The sequence below is a fragment of the Pagrus pagrus genome (genome assembly GCF_965226575.1).
Source record: "Pagrus pagrus genome assembly, chromosome: 13".
Classification (NCBI taxonomy): Eukaryota; Metazoa; Chordata; class Actinopteri; order Spariformes; family Sparidae; genus Pagrus; species Pagrus pagrus.
The window spans coordinates 30,074,643-30,097,134 of record NC_140197.1 but is presented as its reverse complement, the minus strand read 5'-3'; the positions used below and the strand labels follow the sequence as shown (position 1 = coordinate 30,097,134).

General features: G+C 42.1%; 1 protein-coding gene across 1 annotated transcript; it reads right to left on the bottom strand.

Annotated features, from left to right (window-relative positions):
* Positions 1-484: 484 nt before the first annotated feature.
* Positions 485-22,116, bottom strand: LOC311268543 (ras-related protein Rab-40C). The gene is made up of 6 exons (XM_084372224.1): positions 20,687-22,116; positions 12,231-12,291; positions 9,993-10,053; positions 9,825-9,902; positions 6,818-7,040; positions 485-5,817 (listed from the first exon to the last, which is right to left on the bottom strand). Exons 1-6 carry the CDS (start codon positions 20,826-20,828, stop codon positions 5,543-5,545), a joined length of 840 nt encoding a protein of 279 aa, XP_084228350.1. The 5' UTR covers positions 20,829-22,116; the 3' UTR covers positions 485-5,542.
* Positions 22,117-22,492: the final 376 nt, after the last annotated feature.

Below are 22,492 nucleotides of genomic sequence, written 5' to 3'. Positions count from 1 at the left end.
CCTACTTGCTGACAAAATTTATTTAAAAATGCACAACTCTGGCTCCGATGCAACATGCAATCTGTAAAGTAAGTAGCAATAAAGTAATAAAGTAAATGTAGTGAGTGAATAGTAGAATATTTATCCTCCAAAATGTAGCAGAGTATAATGTAGCAACATATGAAGTACCTCAAAATTGTACTTAGGTACATTTACTTAGTTACATTCTATCACTCATATGGATTTCTTTTGTGGAGATTATATAATCTAGTATTTGTAAAATGATGTTAAACTGTGTGTCAGAACAGTCTCAAGACCAGCCAGCCTGACGCCGTGTGTTTACATGACATCTGTATAAAACTACTCGCTGCCTACAGTCCGACCCTGTTTCAGTCCAGAGGAGAGGTGTGGTGTGACGTGGTGTTTCCAGCAGATGGCGGCCTTCTCGAAAGAAACGACACCAAAAACCTTTAAAGAATCAAATAATCAGCAGCGACATCTTGACTCCAACATTCAATAGTTTTATTGTGAAAAAGTCTTTCTCTTCATACCCTTTGCCTTGAAACTGTACAATCAATAATTTAAAAAAACAAAAATGTTCAGCTTTGTGTTTGAAGAACATTCTCACACACACACACACACACTCGCACACACACACACACTCGCTTCAGATTACTCAGCAGCTTTAGCCAAAAACCAGAATAGTGTTTTACAGGTGTTTTTTTTTTGTTGTTTTTTTTTTTTTTGTCTAAGTCGTCATCATTATCACAACAGTCTGCTCCTTTATACAAACACTTCCACAACAGGCAACATCAGAGGGCATCCCTGAATCTCCCACCATCACCAACGTCTCCATCTTTTAAAAACGTCCATGGAAATCCAAAAAACGTCGAGGAGAAACACAACAAACACTGAGGGAGTCCATACATAAACAAAGAGAAGCAAAACATGGAGAACAGTCGCGTTATCTCATAACACAAAGTGAGTGGATGTACAATATAACACAAAACAGTATGATTACACCCGGTGAGGGTTAATATGCTCTGTGAGTCAGCAGCAGCAGCAGCAACGATAAAAAGCCTTTTCCTGTTCATCAGAGAGGGAAACCTCTTCTCTCAAAATCTTGGCAACAAGCTCGAGTCAAATTCCTTTTCGGCTCCGTCTTTTTTAAAACACTGATGGAGACAAAACAAACGCTGACACTAAATATATTACGTGAGTCAGCTGTTTCTAAAACTTCTCTCTCAAAAAAACCTTTAAATGCAGAACACATGGAGGCTGCAGCCAGCGGCCGGTCACACCGCCTCACGTCTACACTGAGGAAAAGGACCAAACTGGTGTTTCTACAGATTCTAACTCATTTATTACAAAACTATTTTTGTAAGAAAAGTTGATTTTCCCAACTCGTCAAGAACTGACACTCAAGAATCTACTTTTCTTACAAACAGCAGCTTTAACTGTTGATCATTCCTCCTGATTTCATGCATTTAACTAGTGCGCATCGACCAGACAAAGAGCTTACACTCAGAAATATAACGGTTCCTAAAAGCTTCTTCAAACGGCCAACAACAGCTGAAGAACCTCTTTATTTAGGGGATGGCTCTTTGTGTAGTTTATGTCGCTCTTTAAAAAATGTGCAATATCTAAGAATTGGCCATTCTGCTCAGAACAAATAGGTGGCAGCATATCACAAGAGTAACTGCAGCTAACTGTAGCTGCCATTAGCTCCTCAGCTAAGTTAGACGGCAAAATAAGAAGGAAGAGGCATCACGTCACTGAATCTTGCTGTGGTGCCAGACTGTGGTGCCAGCTGTGCTGAAGTCTACGGGAGATGCTCGGAGAAACACTAAACCCAACGTATCTATGTCGACTGACTTCTGATGAAGAAATGGCTCCAGGATGAAGAGTCACAGGAAGTCACAAGTTTGTTTGGATGTGAAGGAAGATGATCACACGCTCATCTGCAATGCAAAAAGTGCTTTAATTATTAAAGCTTTTTTTGCATCACAGCTACAAGTGTGAATATCTTCCCTCACACAGGAAACCACTGAAGGAAATCATAAATCATGTGTAGTAAATGTGCTAAAAGAAGTTAAAATATTGGTATATGCTCTAGTAATCTGACTCAGGATGAGTGGAGAGGCTTCACCGCGTGAGTCAACACATCTTAAAGTCTGGAGGCAAAGACAACTGAGATCAGACAGAGAGAGGAGGGGAGGAGGGGAGGCAGATGGAGAGTCCACCAGCACTCACACTTAACTACACACTGAGTTAACACTCAGCCCGAAGGATTTGACCGGGGTCAGGAGGAAACCCACTAAACACCTGAGGAGAAACAAGCAAAGAGGGAGAGAGCGAGAAAGCAAACAAGATGCTGAGGTGAAGAGAAAGAAACAAACCACGCAGAGCTTCCTACGGAGGAGTGGAGGATGAAAGAGCAGCGAGGAGAGACGGAGCCAGGGCGTTCTGATGAAGCCCTCCAGAGATCTATGAAAAGAGCATCTATTATTCAGCAGCTATGAATCATGGGACAGCATGCGGAGGCAGTGGTAGAGATCAGAGGGGGAGAGAGGAGAAGAGAAGACGTGCTGCATTAATTCCTGCGGGAGATCCAGTCGGAGCGCAGCCACTCAGAAGAGTTCACGTGTTCGCTTCAACGCGACACGACTGTCGGCTCGATCTGATCACCTCAGGTTGGAGCTGATGTTTGTGCAAACAGCAACGTGTTTCCTTGTTGATGAAAAATATTTACAGCTATCAGCCATCGCCACGGACTGAGGACGTGACGGTGAACGTGGCTGCTACTACCTGACAGAACTAAATGATACTTCAAAGACGAGGCAGGTGATATTTCAAAATCATCCTGTTGTCAAAAAATCCTGTGAATTCAAAACAAAGACACGACTAACGCTGCAAAAACCACCAGTTTGGTCCTTTGAGTTAAAACTCTGGGGGAAGAAGAGCTGATAAACATGACTCACTGTTTACTATCAACACCTGAAATATTCCACTTTACCTGACGACTTCGCCTGATCCTGTCCAGCTACTCTCACCGGTTTCTGTTTACACTCCTCAGATCTGTCACCGTCGCTCTCGTCATCATCTGAGGACGACAAACGCCACAAGCTAAACTTTACAGACGACCTCAGAAATCTGAGCTTCCTGTCCCTCCAGGTTCTCCCTCAACGTCTAACACTGAAACGAATGTATGGAAAACACATTAGTGCATACCATGGGTGGGAGGGCTGGGGGACTCCACATACTGCTGAAAACAGGAATTAGGTGATCTAACAGGTGTGTTACATTTCCTGTTTGGATCATTTGGCACTTAAGTGATATTCCACCCAAAATCTTTCAACTCTGCGGGCTCATAAAAGTGATTTTGTTCTTTTAAGAAAAAATGCATCACAGATCTTTAGTGATGTCAATGTTCATTTGCACCGTCAGTTTAGGGCTGCATTAAATAATCTGTCAGTTATTTAAAAAATGTAATGTTTAGTCTATAAACTGTGGGAAAAGAGTGGAAAAATGTTCATCATAATTTCCCAGAGCCCTACTAAACACCTTTAGGTAACACTTTTTGTTCCAACCAACAGCCCAAAACCTAAAATATTCAGTTTAAAGAAATTTAAAAAAGCAGCAAATCCTCAAACTAGAGAAGAAGAAACGGCAAATATGTTGCTTTTTCAAATATTAAGCAAGTATTTAACATCAATGCTTACAGAATTTGAGTGGAGTATCACTATGAGCAGGCGCACCGTGCAGGACATGTGTTATAAGTATATATATGTAATTAGCCAGGACTGGTGTTGGTGTGTGCGTGCTCCTGCTGCATGTGACAGGTGTGACAGGACAGGTGAGGTGTGGAAGAAGGAGTCCCTAAAGATGGCAGACGGGAAATGAGGAGAAAGAAAGAAAGAAAGAAAGAAAGAAAGAAAGAAAGAAAGAAAGAAGGTGCCTTCTCCAGATCTCGTCCCCTGACTACAACTCCCAGAAGCTCCTGGGCCAAAAAGGAAACATGAATATTGAAAGTATTGGGTCTATTTTACCTCACTGTCATTTTGTTGAAGTTTGGATTTACCTTGTTAGCTACATTTCTTCAATAGAGTGCTGCAGGGATGACGAGATTTTTCTAAAGAGAATCTCTGTGACAAACAAAAGTTTACGACACTTCCAGGTTTTGTTCAGCAAGATCATCTTCACAGATGAACACCACCTTTGTGATTTTTGAAGCGTAAATTAAATCTCAAAGCAGTAAAAAGCTAAAGTTAGGCTATAAACAAATAACTTCAACCTTCTATTAAAATATATTATACACACTTGACTATAAACTGATGGACTAGTGAGTAGATGAGTCTCCGTGTTCGCTGTGTTGACGTTTAATGTCCCCGACAACCTCTGTAGTCTCATATAGACACTCTACCGCCATTTTTAAGTGTCTTAAAAATGGCGGGGTATTTACTTATGTAAATTTATGTCGTAGAACAAAACATGACAATCTCCCGACAAAATTTCGAGACGAGTGAACCAGAAGTGCAAAAATGCCGACTAACTTCCAGGTTTTAGGATTCCTGCGGCACTGTTGAGTCAGGAGACCTTAAATAGGTTACTCATTTGTTCTAGCGTTGAGTAGTATCCATGGCAACAAGCATCTTTCATCCCTATCCCTATATATAAAACCTAAAACTCGAATGTGTAAGCTGTTACTGGGGAGTCTGACTCTTCTGTGCAGGTTCAATAATCACCGTTGTTTTTGTGCTTCAAGAAAATGAGCCGCCGGTGAGCTGGCTCATTAAAAATGCAGCTTGTATTTGTTGACGTTTGTTTAAATTGACTAAAAAACCTAGAATCGATTTAGACTCAAGCAAGTCTGGACCTGAGATCTGGTTCAGGTTGGTTTGCCTCCACACCGGCTCGGAGCCTTCACTCATCTTGTCACCAAGATTTCCCTCCAGCTTCAAAAAATCATTCTAACCAATGAGTGTTAGAGCCAGCTGAGGAAAAACAAAGATCAATAAAGGACTGACCGGTTTTTAGTGTCTCGATCTTTAGCTTATTGGTCATTAAAATAGCAAATGAACTGAGGCGTGAACAGAAAAAGGTGGAATTATAACCAGACGGACAGAAGAAAGAAAGGTGAGACATTAAAGTGAAGAATTGATCTTGAGGTGGTTCCTGTGACGCACACACGATGAGTGACGAGCATCATGTGCAGAAACTAAATATGGTTGAGTTGGTGAGAGATTTCTGTACATGTAGTTAACACTCCAGCAGACAGAATCTGGAGTCTAGTGAGAATCAAAATGTTTGTAGTCGTCCTCCTCTGGTATCTCGAGGCACCATCTGCTCTCCCCTCCACCTGCAGAGTACTTTAAACTCTTTAACATGGTCTCATGAAGGTGAGAGGTAGCACTTATTCATCCCTTTATCCATCATTCCTGCTCTTCAGCTCCTCAGGTTCAGGGATGCTCTTTTCCTACAACTATCATCCTGTACATCCGTCTGATCCCATGCTGTTAATCATTCTTCGTCTCTTACGGTCCCCCCTGCAAGAAGCCGTTAATTAAGAGATTTTACAGTTGTTGCGGGTGCAGTTCTGCGGCGGGCTCTGCGGTGGACGGATGGACTTGGAGCGTTTCAAGCTGTTGCCTTTGGAGCCACCGGCCGGGTTGGCCAGCGAGTAAGAGCGTCCGTGCATCATGACGGCGTTCATGCCGTTGGCCATGGAGAAGGACTTGAGGTGGGACTTGATGGCGACGGGCAGCGGCAGCTTGTCGATGAGGTGGACCGGCGTGCACGACACGATGGCTCTGCAGCAGAGGTCCTGCAGGCTGAACACTGCAGAGAGGACGGAGGACAGTCAGTCATGACATTCTGATTTCCAGTTGTTGAGTATTTAATTCACAGCACAGCTCACACACTCGACTACTGCTGCAACTAATGACTTTCATTATCCATCAAACTGCTGATCAAATGTAGCATTTCTGAATTAGACTGTTTAAAAACACAACTTGACATTTGTTTTGTCTTTAAATTGCTTCTTTCTGTGAAACTAACAGAGAAAACCAAAAACCCAAAGACTCATTTACATCATCATGTCATAAAAGACTTGAACGATTCATCGATCTAATTTTATTTCTATTGACTAATCAATTATCGACATGCAGCTCTATGCTTAATACTGAGTTGATAGCTGTGTAGAAACTTTACAGTTCAAGTCTGATTAACAAACCTTTATTTAAAAAAAAAAAAGAAACTATATCTTAAAGACTTATGTTTTTGTGTTTTGGGCTCGGGGCTGAGAGCTACAGGCGGTGTAGAGGTCAGAGGTCAGAGGTCAGACTTCAGTCAGGAGAATCCCTGAAGTCATAAATAAAGTTCAGACTGAGTGTTGACAGAAAGTCTGAGTCACTTCATCTTTTACTCTCTGAGGATTTGCAGGACATCACTTCCACCTGCTCTCTTCAGTAATTACAGATGAGGCAGACGAGAGGCTGACAGGACTGAGGAAGAATTAATGAATGTGTGAGGGAGTGTGTCGTCCATCCGATGACTACTGCGTCTCAAGTTGTTTCGATGTTTTGAAGAATTTCAGTATGAAATGGAGGCTTTTTAACCTTTTCGCCAGAAGATTGCCTTGGATTTTTTTTCTTCCCTTTTTGAACTTCTCTACCAAAGAGCACCTTCATCACATTTCCTTTGAACTTCATGAGCACTGACACTTTTTTCCTCTCTGAAGTTGCTCCTCAGTCTTAAAGCGCACTTCTAGCAGATGTTTGACAAGTTATTCTGAGACATGTTATTCAGTTCACTCTTTGGTTTTCATTTTTTGGCTCACCTCTGTTGGGCCTCCAGAACTTCTCCATGCCGTGCCTCATCAGGACGATGCGCGACAGCTCCGTGAAGGACTCGATGACGTTGAAGTTGCACAGGGGGCTCACCTCGAAGAAGGTCATGCCGTTCTTCTCGGCGTACGCTCTCGCCTGCTCAGTGGGAACTTGCCGTTTGAAGGCCAGATGTAGACGGTTACCGACGAGGATTCGAGGCACGCCTGGAGCATGCTGCGAAGGGAAAATCAAACGGAGGACAGAATTAACCTTGATAGCTGACAGCACGATAATGATACAAGTACTTCAAGGACAATATCAGCTGAATATGCGGGAAGTATCTGTTTAACAGCAGGACTTCTGATCTACAAATATTTGAAGGAGTTTAAGTAAATATAGCTGCCACCTTTTCCTGAAATGATTAGAAAAATCTCAGCTATACAGCATCTCCAGTTGATCAGAAGCATCCGACAGAGAGAGGAACTAAATGAGACTCATTACGTTCATACAAAGTGACCAGCGGAGGCTCGTTATTAATTCAACAAGCTCCAGGAAGCAGCCTGTATCTTGTCCTGCCACTCAGGCTCAGCTCTCTCTAATTCACCCCCATCTGTCCTGACAAACTGAATGAAACATGATGGCAGCGAGAGGCCGACCTCTCTCTCCTCCTGACTGTCACCACTCATCAGTCTCTCCTCACAGTGTCCTCCCTGCCGCCTTCATGCTCCCAGTCTCTCCACAGAGGTCGTGCTGGTGCCGGCAGCAGCGACAGTCACAGAGGAAACAGAAACAGCTGTAGCAACAGCAGCAGCAGCAGCAGCAGCAGCAGCAGCGGCGGTGGTGGTGAAGATGGTGGTGGAAAATGCAGGAGCAGCAAATACTGAAGGTTTCAAGATGTTTGACTGTTAAACTGCCTGATCTGTCTCACATTTTCCACAATAGAGAAGAAGTTTCAAAGACTCCAGCCACTTTAGAGAGACATCTCATGACTCTGCATGGAGAGTTTGAGTTTCTCCTACCAAAGGCTGGAAACTAAAAGACTAACAGAGTCAGACTCTCTCAAACTGAGAAATACTCAAGAGGAACGAGCTGATGATTTAAGTCTTTTATTTAAAATGTGTATGTGATTATTTTGTTCTAAATATTGATAATGAGGGATTTACTCTAAGTTTTATGTTATACTGTCTTAGTGATAAATCAAGTGATCAAATAACTAAACAAAACATCAGTAAAATCAATGAAACTAAAACAAAACTGCAAACTTGAGGAGTTTGTTAAAGTATGAGACATATTTCACCAAATTTCACACACACAATTCAAAATGGCCGACTTCCTGTGCACTGTAGAGACACTTCGGTACGTCTGGAGGTGTTACAGCCTACCAAGTTTCATACTTGCAGGTGAAAACGGACTGCAAACTCATTAAAAGTTGAAGATCTTGTAAGGGGTGCTACCGAGCCAGTTTTCCAATCAATCTTATGAAATTAATGTTGGTGACTGTAAATAAAGGTTTCAAACATTATAAAGACATAACTACAGGGTGGCAGAAGAAGGAAGGAGAGGAAACTCTAAAGACTGCAGGGGCAAATAAGAGCCCTTATGTCGGGTAGTTTTTTTATATTATGGACAAACAAGAGTACTGTGCTTGTATAGTTAGGTTAAAATGATTGATGTCAAGTATTATAAATGTATGTAAAGGCTGATTATTTGCTGTCAGACTCAATTTAAGAATCTCTGAAGGGTTCATAAGATTATATATCTATTCTCAATGACCACAAAGGTTGTTTAAAACAGGAAAAAACATTTATTTTCTTATTTTCCTTTGTAGAGATACACAGGCCTACATCTGTAGTCTCTCATTCTTTCACTGCAGCATTTTTAATAATCAGATGCTAAATCATAACATAACCCATTAATTTCCCCGTAGGCCCGCAGGAGTCCACACACCCTCAATATATATTTATTTGAATTTATTTTATGTATTTCTGTTTCTTGTAGGCGCCCTCATGCTTACTTTTTGATCCCGTATTTACTTGTGTATTATATTTTGCCTCCAGAGGTTTTCTGAATCTCACCTGCACAATCTGCTTCTGTTCTGTTGCTGAGTTTTACTTTGCAAATAAATAACTCAATTAATAAATTCTTAATGTAATTAATGCATTAATATTTTTTTAATAATGCATCAGGTTAGTGGGTTCCTTGTATAATTTATAGCATAGCATTTTTATCTTCTCTAAAAACTTTAATGTCTAACTGTCCGACATATTTTCATCCCTCCATCTTATTTCTGTCCTTAAAAGTGGCCGAGCACACCACGTCTGAGGAGGTGGAGCAGGAAAGGCCGAACTGAAACATACATTCCACAGGCCAAAAATATCACACACACACACACACACACACACACACACACACACACACACACACACACGGACGGACGGGGACACACACACATACACACACACACGGACACACACGGGCGGACAGACACACACGGACATCCTTTTTGTTTCAGTCAGCAGGAAGGACATGATGAGAGTAGCCCACACACACACACACACACACACACACACACACACACACACACACACAGATTGCCTTAAGTGATCCACTTAACTCCTTCCACTGACCCTTTGTCCCATCTTATAAACGTGAACATTTTTCGAATAGCTGCCGGCTGAAAGCGAACACATTAAATCAAGCGTCCACGTTCGCTGCAGCATCAGGAGGAGATCCTTCTGATCTGTTGCAGCAATAAAACCCGGAAGAAACACACACATGTATCATACAACTCCTTAAAAGCCACGACATACCGAAAACATGTCGTACTCTCCTTCCAACAGTCCGGCCCTCTCAATAACATTTTCCAATTTAACTAATCTATTGACTGTAAAAGATCACAGTCATTGAACTTCAGGACTTCAATAAGCTGAATGTTGTCACCTCCCTCTGCATGACATCTTCCTCAGCTCAACCCTGCCAACATCCATCAAACCTCATCCACCAATCTGCTGGACTCACCTCATCAATCTCTCTGATCCACCTGTCGATCCCATCGAAGGACCACCGGTTGGTGATGTCATACACCAGCAGGATCCCCTGAAGACAGACAAACACAAGGCACACGTAAGTGAGGAGGATTTGCTTTGGTTGCTTTCAATGTATCCTACTAAGCGGTGTGTTTCTCACCTGAGCTCCGCGGGAATAAGAGCGAAAGATGGTGCAGAACCTCCCCTGTCCTGAGGTGTCCCTGAAGACAAAAAGAAAAGGTTACACAGAAAATATGTATAATAGGATTAATCTGACAAATCAGTGGGAGTGTTAAGATGATAATGTTGTGATCCGCGCCTCTCCACTCACCCACACTGTGTGAACAGCTATTTAAAACGGGTATTACAGATATGAAGTTAAGCATCATTTTACAGCCTCATAGCTCATTTTGCATCTCAGATTTCGACACTACTTTTGGTGATTTTGTCAAAATCTGACGACAGTTTCAGACCAGCTGCCGCGCAGCGTTTCTAGTTACAGCTCAGCCAACTGTGTGTTCATTCAGTCAGACGTTGATGCCTGAGAGACAATCACGTGTCAGTCACCTATTGTGCAGTTGAACAGAAATGACGTCCCTACTAATGAAATGTTTATGCCTCTTAGGGCAGGTGCAGCACCGGCTTTATTAGAGAGTTTAATCATGCTCACCTGGCCCGCTGATGTTGGATACAACTGACAGCTTTTTAATAAAAGGTGCAGACGTAGAAATCAGCCAACCACTTTATTGTTCTTTGAGCCTGATGATGGTTTAATGAATTGATAGTGATCATTTCTATGCCATCCACGTGTCAACCCAACATCACCCACTGGTTTGTGTACTCTTGTTTTGAGGCATTAAGTTTTGCATCATGGACGTTCAAGATATATCAGGCTTTGATCCACAAACTGGATGTCGGTAGGTTTATTCACTGTGGGCTCTGATCTTTTCATGTGATTTGTTGACAGAAGATAAAACACAAAATAACACCAGACTTCTGCTTTTAGTCTTTTTCTCCTTTGCCATGAGAGACTGAGTCATGAGACACAGAGAGACAGAGATGGAAAGGATGATGAGGTAAACACTGAGCGAGAAGAAAGACAGTCAAACAACAGTGAGACAGTGAGGAGAGAAGGAAAGACTGACGCAGCAAAAAAAAGAAGATTCTGCATCAACTTTTCTCTCCACAGGGAGCACGAGGCGTTGCTTCTCCCCTGAGTTGTTGAATTCCTTGGCCTACTTCCACCAAACAGGCCTCGCCTCGCCTCGCACTGCAGTGTGTCTTAACTCACAATTACATGCATCTCCACCGATGCAAGATTATTTGTGAGGTATGTAACGACATGCAGGAGATAAGGACTTTCACTTGCACCCACCACAGATGGGTATGGCTTCTTGTCTGTGTTGAATGCATTGGTTTATAATAGTGAAAGTAAACGTTTGATGTGAAACGCTGTTACCAGGATATCTGTGGATCAAATGCTTTAAGACACATCGTTTTTCTCCTGCGTGTCATCTAGTTTGAGTTAAATGCATTCACGGGCTGAAACACGTTTTCCTCCGTTAGATCTTTCTGCACATGTATGCACCCATTATATAAACCTTCCTACATTGTGTATATTTGCATTTTGCTATATGCGTGTTCCTCTTCTGCCTCATTTAAAATGTGATGTGTATTATGTAAATGCCCCTGACAAACAGTATTCCTGTTCCTATTCCTAATCTGTATCATGTTGTTCCAACTCTTCACTCAAGCTCTAAGGTGTTTACACCGTGTGAGATGAGACTTCAGGTTTTTTATGGCTGCAGCCTTTCATCAAAACAGAAGTCTGAAGATGCATCGTGCATCATTTTGGAGCCGCACTAGCATTTTAAGTAAAATGTTCTGGTTTGGTTACACAGCACGACCTCGTGACCACTGACCCTGCAGCAAGTCAGTGAGATTTATAAAGTTCATCACGTCTCGAGTGACCACTTGTGATCGGATCTCTGGCGCTGTATGCAAATACAACACATGTATCACTGGGAAAAATGGACACAAAGGAAGAAAGAATGTGGACAAGAAGGCCCAAATAATGAACCATTTGTCAGACACAGCATTTATAGTTTCTCACACAACTAAAAAAATGTTTTTTTTAAAGGGAGTCGAGTGTTTTTCTCCATGGGCGACGAAGAACTAATCTATATTGGTTACTGTTTACTGTGTTTGTAAAACTTTACATTTTTACGTCAATTTAATGTTTCTTCTTTTGTGAATTGAGTGGAAATGGTGAAATCAGTGGAAACAGTGCGTCCAAACAGCTGCTAAATGTTGGCAGTTAGACGCACTTTAGACACAGAAACAAAAAGAGCAGCAGTCACTCTCTCTGTTGTACCGACAACAACAGATGTGTGCTTACCACAGCTCCAGCTTCACTCTCCTCCCGTCCAGAAGAATGGTGGTTGTTTTATAGTCAATACCTGGACAGAGAGAGCAGACAGAGGCAGGCATTAGACAAATGGACGCATCAAGAACACCAGCATCAATCAGGATTATAATACTGCAGCCGGAGACGAGCTGACTCCCATGAAGTGACTCATCATCTATTTGAGCCATTTCCACTGAATCAAAGTGTAAATTTACCCACAACACAGAGGACAGTGATTAGCTCTGAAAGTGACAACTGTGTATTTACGGGTGACAAGACAAATTATATAACAGTGGTGATCTTTCAGCTAGCTCTGGATAAGACAGTTTTATTATGTCAGTGTTTTCATCAAAGACGATGCTCAATACGTAACGCTTATGAGAATCCTACAGCGAAAGTTTAAAGCGACCAGGTTTACTGTGCAGCCGGCAGCAGTGTACAGCCTCAGGCTGCTAACAGTTCTCTCTTTTTCTGGCCCGTTGTTCAGCTCCTCTCTGACAAACCTGTCTGACTGCTACACCTGTCGTCCTGCAGCTCCGTGTCTTCACATGTTCACTTGAGTCTGTTGGCCACCTTCCTGCGGTTTTCACTATATCTAGCACCACCTGAGGCCAAACAGGTGAACCACTGAATAACCACTGTTTCACATCCTGTAAGATGTAGTTTACTCAACAGTTGTGTGTGCAAGGGTGTAGAACTTGTTACAAAATGTGCCTCATCCTGCCCCGACATGCTAACAAAGCTAAATGCCATTTCAACAACATTTACCACCAAGAGAGAGACTGTTCCTTGTTTGGGTCCTTGTGTTTACTGGCTACTTTAATAATAAGGCTAGTCATTTTCTATAATGTTCTTACTATCAACACATGTCTATGAAAAGAGCAACTAACTGATTAATCATTACAGCCCTAAGTCCAATGATGTACTGTAAAATGGAGACAAGCAAAACACATTTGCAGCAAATATGAAAATTAAATCCAAAGTGATTAATTTTCTGCCAACAGGACAACATACGCCTCAACACCAAACGGGTGTTTGTCTGAATACAGAGCACTTTTAACTGGAAACCGTCAGCTTCGGGATGAAACATTAGGACTCCTGGGAAAAGAGACATTAACATAACAGTGGTGTTTAAAAAACAGTGCAGCTGACGAGCGAGCCTGCCCAGTTCCCAGACTCTCACACATGACTGCGTCAGCCTCTGGCAGGTAGCAGCTGCTGGCTAACAACATTACCAATATCTTCCAATTTTCCAGGCAACATAAAGCTGCTGCTGAGCTAAAGTGCTGAGCTCAGGCTCGCCTAATTGAATTGGAGTGAGCAAGGGGCTTCGTACCAAGTGCTTCCTCCCGCTCGTTGCCAGGGCTCACTTAGATATCCCAGATAATCAATAGCTTCTCTGATGTCTCTGATGTCTTGGCTGAACGCTGCTGCTGCTATTCTGGGAGTCGGCTGACTTTGTTTGTTCTCTGGATCTACTCAAAGCTGTGTGAAGATTGTGTGAAGATGTTCAGCATGTGTCGGAGAGGTGTTGATTTATCTCCATGGTAATGTTTGCGATAATGTTCTTGTCACTGTACAAAACACTATAGAAAGCCACGTTCACAGTAAATGTAATTATCTATATTTAGTACATTTTCCAGAAAATCAACCGAGAAGCTGTTTATAGAAACATCGACCTGGAAGCTACAGTCTGTCTGTGTTTGGTTAATGAGTGAGATTTGAACAAAGTGTACAGAGATTTTATCTATAATCTTATATTTTCCTGGGTTCGTGTTGTCAAGCAAGACTTGCTGCGCAGGCTTACACAACAGAAACTCGATGCGTAGTTGCAGAGTTGCTTAATTAAACAGACATTTGACTTTCAAGTATGTATTTCTAGCTTAGGTGATGGCTTGGTTTGACCAGAAACATGTGCACCTCTCTGTATCAGTAATTATTCCAACAACATGGACATATAGCAGACTGAAGCCATCATATTTACTCTCCATTGTCAGCTAATTATTTCAGTTCTTCATGGAGCTAAGTGGTCCTGTCAGCTGACCGAAGTCTGCCTGGTTCGTGACCTGGGATCTGTTGGTCAAAGGGGCTCAACAGCACCAGACTGGGACCTCTAGGACCGATGGGAGATCAGTCTGAAGACAGCGGATACAGTACAAAGGTGATTTACTGCGGCTCTGACAAGGACTTCGAGTCTGTGGATGGACATCAGAAGCGGGCAAAAACAGCGTGTCGGGCCAGAATATTTTCACATCGACCAAGCCAGCGGGGATCGTAAAAAGACAAAACAGGACTGTTTGAGTGAGATTTACATGAGTTAACAAGACAATCAAGCTCATAATAAGCAAGGAGAAAGTTTAAAATGTGGGGAATTTGCATACATCTCCCAGCTGAAACTACGGGGACTCTCAGACTATTACAAGTCAGTGCTGGGCTGGCTGGTTAGCATGCTAACTTCAGTATACATCTCTGCAGCACAGCACATAGATGTCTGCTGTTTCCACACATCCTGTTGATAATGTTAGTCCATTTAAGGAATGTTTTGAATTGAAATTCTGGTCAAATCTTAAAAATATAAGTATCTCTTTCTGCTCCAATACATATGACTGAACAACGAGGGCTAAAAACCAAGAGCGGCAGAATGAAAAACTACAGTAAATGAAAAAAATGCATGAAAACCCGACATAAAAGAGAAAACAACAAGCTCTTAAAAATGTTTAATGTAAATGTAAGTTGGAAACATGGAAAACTGGTGAATATTAAACATATCTGCAGGTTTAAATAACATGTAGAGGGAATGAAGGGAGAAAAGAAAGCAAAGTGCAGAAAATGTGATTTGACAGCAGTGAGACGGCAGCTACAGCTCAGCTCTGTGCTAATATTGAACAGTCGGTGTGTCAGTCTGTGCATCTTTCAAGAGGATTAGAGCAGGTTCAGCATTTCATTTACCTACCAACCCTTTAAATCCCCTCTCCTCCAGGAAGGGGAGAGTAGGGGGTTATCTCTGAGCTGGCCTGCATCCAGCGATAACTGTTGTCTATGGATATGCCACTGTCAAAACAGCCAGTCCACTGCCACAGAGGAACAATGGACCGCCGTGCCTGCGTGACCTCTGGGGAATATTCCATTGTTGGCGGGTGCTGAATGAAAAAAAGATTTAAGAGTCTCGCAGCTGCACTGGAAAGTGTCTTTTCAACCTGATTTCTGCATTTTAATTGGCTTCACTCCTCCGAGGCTGCTTTTATCTGATGGCAAATATCAACCGACTGTGAAATTCAAAGCCTTATCGCAGTGTGAAATATTAATCTTAAGATCCCCGAAGAAATCATCTGAGGCCAAACATACCAATGCCCCCGTCTCACAGCCTCCCCAGAGGCCGTCTCTCTGAGGAATCAGTTCATGATGTCCATCCTGAGTGTGATTCCAAGGAAATGGTCCAAATGTGTTAATCATTTCAAATATATGCGACAGCAAAGAAACAGGGACAATAGAGACTTGTCAACCAGCAGAGACTGTGTTAGTCATTACTGAGAAAGCGCTCTGTTTAATATGTCTAGATGTACTAGCACATTGTGGGCACATTGGAAATTAATGCACAGAAACGCTCGGGACTTAAAGGTTAGAGATGAGGTACGTTGATTCCTTGAGTATTTAATCCATTTTCTTTAACAAAATTCTTTTCTACATGCTTATAAAATCGCCGGTTTTGTAGAGGAATTAACAGAAAATATGCAACATCATGTGGGCTTAAGGAAGGTGTCAGCTAGCAGCTTCAGACACGACTTCAAAATATGTCAACTTGTACTCTGATAATACCCTTCACAGTTTCCCTGCCAGAACCCAAGGGAACGTCTTGTTTTTCCTCACCGAGTCCAAAATTCAAAAGATACTCAGTCTGACAAAAAGCAGAGGAGAATCTGGAAACAGATGTTTGGCATTTAAAAATGACAAATTACTGACAATTATACAACTGTCAACACAGGTGTGCCGCAACAACAGGTGTTGGACCACAACAAATGTTGCATCATCACCATTGTAATTGTTTTTTTAAGTGATAATGAAAATTACGATGCAAAAATGATCATTCCCACTAGTCACAAATCATATCACAGTGACGATTATGTGTCAAAATAACGGCACTGTCATTGTTTTAAACTAATCCTGCAGCCCTGCTGTCACTCCACTAATTAACTGTCTAATCATTTTACCATCAACAAACAGTTTTTCAGAGCCGAAGGCATCATCTTCAAATAGATTGATTTGTCCAACAAACCGTCCAAAGCCAAAACATATTAAAAAAGCAATCGTACACAACAAAGAAAAGCAGCAAATCATCATATCTGAGAAGCTACAACCAGACAATGTTTGGTATATTTGATCTGAAGTGATCGATTATCAAATTAGTTATATTTTCTTTTCTAGCGATACCAAATCGATTTATCTACGAACTGTCAGCAGTGCAAAACCAGCTACTACACTGGCAAACCTCCTAAATGATGATACAAAGGCACTAGGGATGCATGATATTTGATTGTTGCCAAATCTGATATTTTCCAACTCATTTTGTCAGATTGCCGTCGCTGACATATGCGCATATTTTTTCCACTAAATCTCAGAGTGCATCAAGTCTCTTCTGTACTTAAAATGCAAACATACCGTTCTTTTTGAAATGTACATATCCACTGGGGACATTTAGAAAACTACTTGGTTAATGGTTTGTGTTGAATGAGCAATTAATGTCTTATCTGCAGAAATGTTCATTTCAGGCCGATGTTGAAATATTCGTTTTAAAGACTCTATCAGCTGATACCAATGACAACACTTTCCAGGATACACTGCACTGACACATTTGTCATTATGACGAGTCACTATTCTGATTTCTAGTCACCGAATTTCTGATCAATAACGCACACAATCACTGATGAGGGAGGAGGAGCTGTGACAGATGGGTCTATCCTACCGACTGCCCCAAATCAGGAGGGGTACCAATCACAGCCTGAGGACAATGTCATCCAATTAAAATCTGCTCTTCTGTCCTGATTTCTCCTCTTTAAATATTTAGGTTCTTCACAACCATTCCCCTTCCATCCACAATAACCTCTCATTGCCAGAGGGATGGAAATCAATAGCAGAGCTTCTGTCTGCACAAACATCCCAGCTGAAGCGTGTTCGGCTGCGTTCCACTCGCCCTCCATATTTAATGAAGCCGTTTGAAGGCTTTTGATCTCGCACGCATCAATTAGGACATCTTCCTCTTTTAGAAAGATTCTTTAGAAGCTGGCCAGGCTCACATTTCGACAGAGAGTTTGTCTTTTGAAGGTGACGTACGCTCATCTTTGAGTCACAACCGCACTCAAAAGAGAGCTGCATTTGTTGATTAATTGATTGAAAGAAACATAATTGCAAACTTGCTGTTTTCTTGGTCATGTATGACGGTAAGTGAGGAGTCTTTGGGTTTTGGACTGTTGGTTGGACAAAAGAAACAATCTGAAAACATCACTTTGGGCTCTGGGCTCCTTTATGATGAACATTTTTTATGTTACTTCAACATTTTATAGACTTGAAAATAAGTTGATTAATTGTAAAAAATAATCAGCAGATCGTTAGGCTGCAGTCTAAGTTGAAAGTGCGGTTTCCGGTCAACCGGCATGATTTAACTATAGATTGTAGCGCATCACCAGTTTGGCTGCAACTTACAATTAGAATCATTGTCGATAATTTTTTCAATTAACCGATTAGTTATGGTCAGAAAATGAGTAAAAAGGTTGATCAGTGTTTCTCAAAGCTCAAGGTGACGTCCTCAAAAGTCTTGTTTTGTCCACAACATAAACATATTCAGTTTAATGTCCCCGAGGACAGAAACCAGAAAATATTCACATTTAAGATGCTGGAATCAGAGAATTTTTAACATGTTTTTCTTAGAAAATCACTCAAACTGATGAATAGATTATAAGAATAGTTGGTGATTAATTTAATAGTTGACAGATAGATGATTAATAGTTGAAGCTCTACCTGCCGCTGCATAAACAAACTGCCATCAGAGCCACCAACAATCAAGTTCAACCACGATGCAGAAACTCTTTCTCAGCTCTTTGCTCAAGACCTTTATTTGAACCGATGACCTCCCTCTTCAAAGCTGTCACCTGCTTCAATCAAACTGTTTGGCCTTTGGTGACTGTGGGCGTCTGAAAACACACATGACCTGAGGTCTTCACACTGCTGCCAAATGCCAACAGGCAGCATCAGCCTTTGGCAGAATTCATTAGATAAGCGCTGGTGAAAAGGGGCCATTCTGCTGACTGATGTATTTTTCATGACTTGCCTTCATCCTAAGGGGAGGAGATAGAAATCATCTTTGTGTTTTGAAAAGCAAAACAGATACTCGTCCATGACAGCGTCTCTGGTGAGGACTGTTTACATGCGTGTTTTACCTTAAAGAAATAAGTCACTGAGCTGCTTTTATTCCCAGACTAGAGTTTTAAATTGGAGAAGAGAGTCTAACTAACATGAACATGATGGATGTACTCCATATTACTTTATGTTCTACTGTTCCTTGACAAACTCATATCACCTCTTGTCATGGAGGGATAGCAGTGACACAGGAGTCTCGGGCTGCAACAGTTATTGTCATTGTTGTTTAATCTGCTGATTATTTTCGCCTCAGGCCTCATTGGCGTCCTCGGATGTCTTGTTTTGTCCACAACCCACAGCAAGCATAGAAACTCACATTTACAAGTTGCAGCTATAAGAAGTGGTTTGTTTAAGCCACAGACAAAATGTACAGATTATTAAAGTGACTGCTGCTTATCTTTTGAAGTAGACTGTAGTATTTTGGTGCTCTAAAATTGTGTATTTCTCAGCCACTAGTTTCCTCTCATTCCAGAACATTATTAAAAATAATCTGCAGTTATTTGAAAGTTGAGGTAATCCATCACAGTGAACATGATGCCTGCTTTTATTGTTTGCATTGTAGAGCAGCTTTCAGTGCAGAGCAATTTGCACTACATCACCAACATCAATAACAGGATGATTAAAGTGATAAAGTGTTTTCCATATGTACAATTAATATGGCCTGACCGACCCAAATGGACCACAAGGCTTTTATTGGATTTTGACATTTATTACTCCTTGCCGAAACAAGGGAAAATAGTGAACACATCTTTTCCATCAAGAAAAGGCTTCAGTGCTGTTCTTCACTCTTCTTTCAATGAAATATACTCTCCAGTTCTGACAGAGCTGATGCTATAGCAGCTATGCTAACCTCTTGAGAAGCCAGTTGCCTATCTCACTGGTCATCACACCTAAACCACGCCCGTAGCTGCCAGTATTTCCACAAAGGACACTGATTGGTTCAACTAATGCGTGTTTGGCCACAAACACAGAGCTTGAAGCCTTGTAAGATGAACTTGCAAGATCATATGATCTTGCCAATCAAGCTGCCTCGCAAGGTTAGTACAGAGAGCCAAACTGATCTCAAACTGTAGGAAACACCACATAACTGCAAGAATCACATTAATAATTTAAAACACTGTGAAACATCTTGGAAAATGTGTATAATTTCTAATAAATACGCAAAAACACACACATTTCTTCCATTATTTCTGTTCCATCTGCTCCTTCTGTAGGACCTCCCTCTGATATGAGTGGGTGTGTGTGAGTAGGCATGTACAGCAGCCATGCCTACTCGCAGACCACCAGCTGACTGCAGCAGCAGGCGGGGATCAGATAGTGGCTGTCAGCCCCGGAGCCATAGCAGCGAAAGAACCAGGTGATCTGAGCTCCTACACCCAGGGAGGGATCATCTGACTGGGCACAGCTCCATCAACCTCTCACTTCACAGCACGGTGGATGGCGCTAAAAGAGCTAGTGTTCCTAAATGTAACTACTCTAAATTAACAAATGCAGATGACTTAGGGACTATAATTAAATTAGCCACAGTAATCTTCAAATCAGACCAACAGGAGATGTATTCTTATGTGTCATGGTAGCTCAAATACATGTAATACTAAAGCCGCTCTATCCGGCTCAGCAGCTCCCTTTATAATTATTTTGAGTTGGACACTGATGCTGTTAAGGAAAAAGGAGGAGCCGCAATCAAACAGGAGAGGATGTTGATTGGAAATATTTAGTGTTTAATGTACAGGTCTAAAACCTACTGTCTTGTTATGATGTCATAATAAAACTATTGTTTACTAGGTGATATTATCCTCTAAGTCGACAACAATGCACATACAGTCATGACTGTCTGACTTGCTCTATGTGAATGCTCTGTTATGAGCGTCAGAGAGCTCATTGTGTATCCTCCACAGTCCACACAGCAAAATACGCAGCTAGTAGGTTCAGGACTTTTGTGATGAGCAAGCATGACACAACACGAGAAGATCATCATCACGAGAGGTCAAAAGTGAGCCAACAGGTCCCTATCAGCTGAGACTGGAGTGACTCACCGCTACTGTAAGCGTACGGGGACTCGGCCGATCCATCCTGCAGGCTGTCCAAGATCTCTCCTTTGCCCACATCGCTGTCTCCGACCAGAAGGAACTTGAGCAAGTAGTCGTAGCTTTTCACTGGGCTGCCCTGGCTGCCCATCGTCTCTCACATCTGAGCCCAGGGGCAGCGGAGGCTGAGGATGACTGACTGTAAACTTCCCCCCTTGACAAAAGGATGGGTGACCAACCAACCCCCTCGTGTTGTTCTACTCAAAACAAAGGCAATGTTTGTTATCCCATGAACTTGTTGAATGAGGGTCCACCAGCAGAAAGTCCTTGTTTGGTCTGGTGAATATAACACACTTCCAAAGTGTGTACAAGCAAGTAATTTTCAGATTAAAATAGGGGCCAACAACAGTCTCACAGGAATGTCTGTCTTGAAATAGATGGATGCCAAAAATGTGATTTAAAAAAGCAAAGCATGCTTATTGCTGAAGGTAGATAAGAAAAATAGTTTGGTCACAAGTGGTGCTGAGCTTTACCCAATGTAAACAACTGGCACTGTCTTTCAAACTGGTGACTGACAGGTTATAAATAGGTGGAACCACAATCTTTTGCCAAACCCCCTTATTTTAATTTACATATATTATATAAGAGACATTCAAAGAGTAACTAAAGCTGTATCTGGACGGGACGACTCTGAATAAAAAGTCTGTGTAGGGAAGAAAAACATGCTTATTGTCTGGAATGATAATTATAATAAGATAGGTGGCTCTAACAACTTTGCAGATTTTCTGAGCAGATATCTCATCTGAGATTTATTTCCTGATATATGCCACACTAAAAAACAAACAAGCCGGAGAGTGTAACGTTAACTCTTGTCTTTTTGCTCCCAGTTAGGAGAAGCTTGTTGGCTAATAAGTTAGCAGGGGGGAACAACAAGCTAGCCCTGCCAGAGAGCTACCCAGCTAGCTTAGCTATTATCACTGCTGCTAACGCAAAGCACTCGTCAGATACGATAGTTATTGAAAGACACTGCCACTGCTTATATATGACACGCTACGGATTGCAATGTAATTTTGAAGCCCTCTTCCAACTGGATAAAAAAAACAGGCTGCTGGTATTTTACAGCAAGCTAAATGCTAACGTAGCTAGCGCAGCCCGTAGCTCAACTTCAACCGACGTCCGTGTAATTTCAGGCCCCCTTGTCTTTCTTCAGTCCGGGATGACAAAGATTCCCGTAACTTCACTGCGTTATGTCCAGAAAATAGCGATATCTGCAGCGGGATCAGAAGGCTGTGGCATGTCTACGTCCAGTCCAAATCTCTGTGGAAGCACTCGGTAATCTCAGTCCGTGATCCGTCCATTTCTCTCCATTATATTCAACCATAATCACAGCTGTGGCTCCTCAGCGCCGCACAAACAACACTGACTGTGCCGCTGACAGCTCGTCCGCTCGCAACACAGCGCGGCCGTCTCCTCTCTGTTCCCGCCCTCTCGCTCCAAGCCCCGCCCCGGCACCCTGCGATTGGACAGCGATTCCGCGGTGACCGACGCGGTGGGTTCGATTGGCTGAGCAAAACGTCCGTCAAGGTTCGCTGTCAACAACACGCAGATGGTGAGGGGACTGTGGACAACAAAGATGATTCATTTCTCGGTGAGGAGAACAATGGCAAAGACGCCTCATTATGTGGACAAAACGGGATGAAATCAAAGCTCCGAAGCGTCTTTTTGCTCTGGAAGTGGAGTTAAAGACACAGAATTGGAGGATTTGGGGATTAATAAAAAAACATCTGTTAAAATCAGCTTCATCTCTGAGAAAAT

Excerpts from the sequence above, each read along its gene's own strand:
- LOC311268543 (XM_084372224.1), bottom strand. The coding sequence starts at position 20,828 with ATGGGCAGCCAGGGCAGCCCAGTGAAAAGCTACGACTACTTGCTCAAG. Across the intron at positions 10,054-12,230 it reads AGAGTGAAGCTGGAGCTGTG|GGACACCTCAGGACAGGGGA; the intron begins GTAAGCACACAT and ends TTTTGTCTTCAG. Across the intron at positions 9,903-9,992 it reads CTTATTCCCGCGGAGCTCAG|GGGATCCTGCTGGTGTATGA; the intron begins GTGAGAAACACA and ends GTCTGTCTTCAG.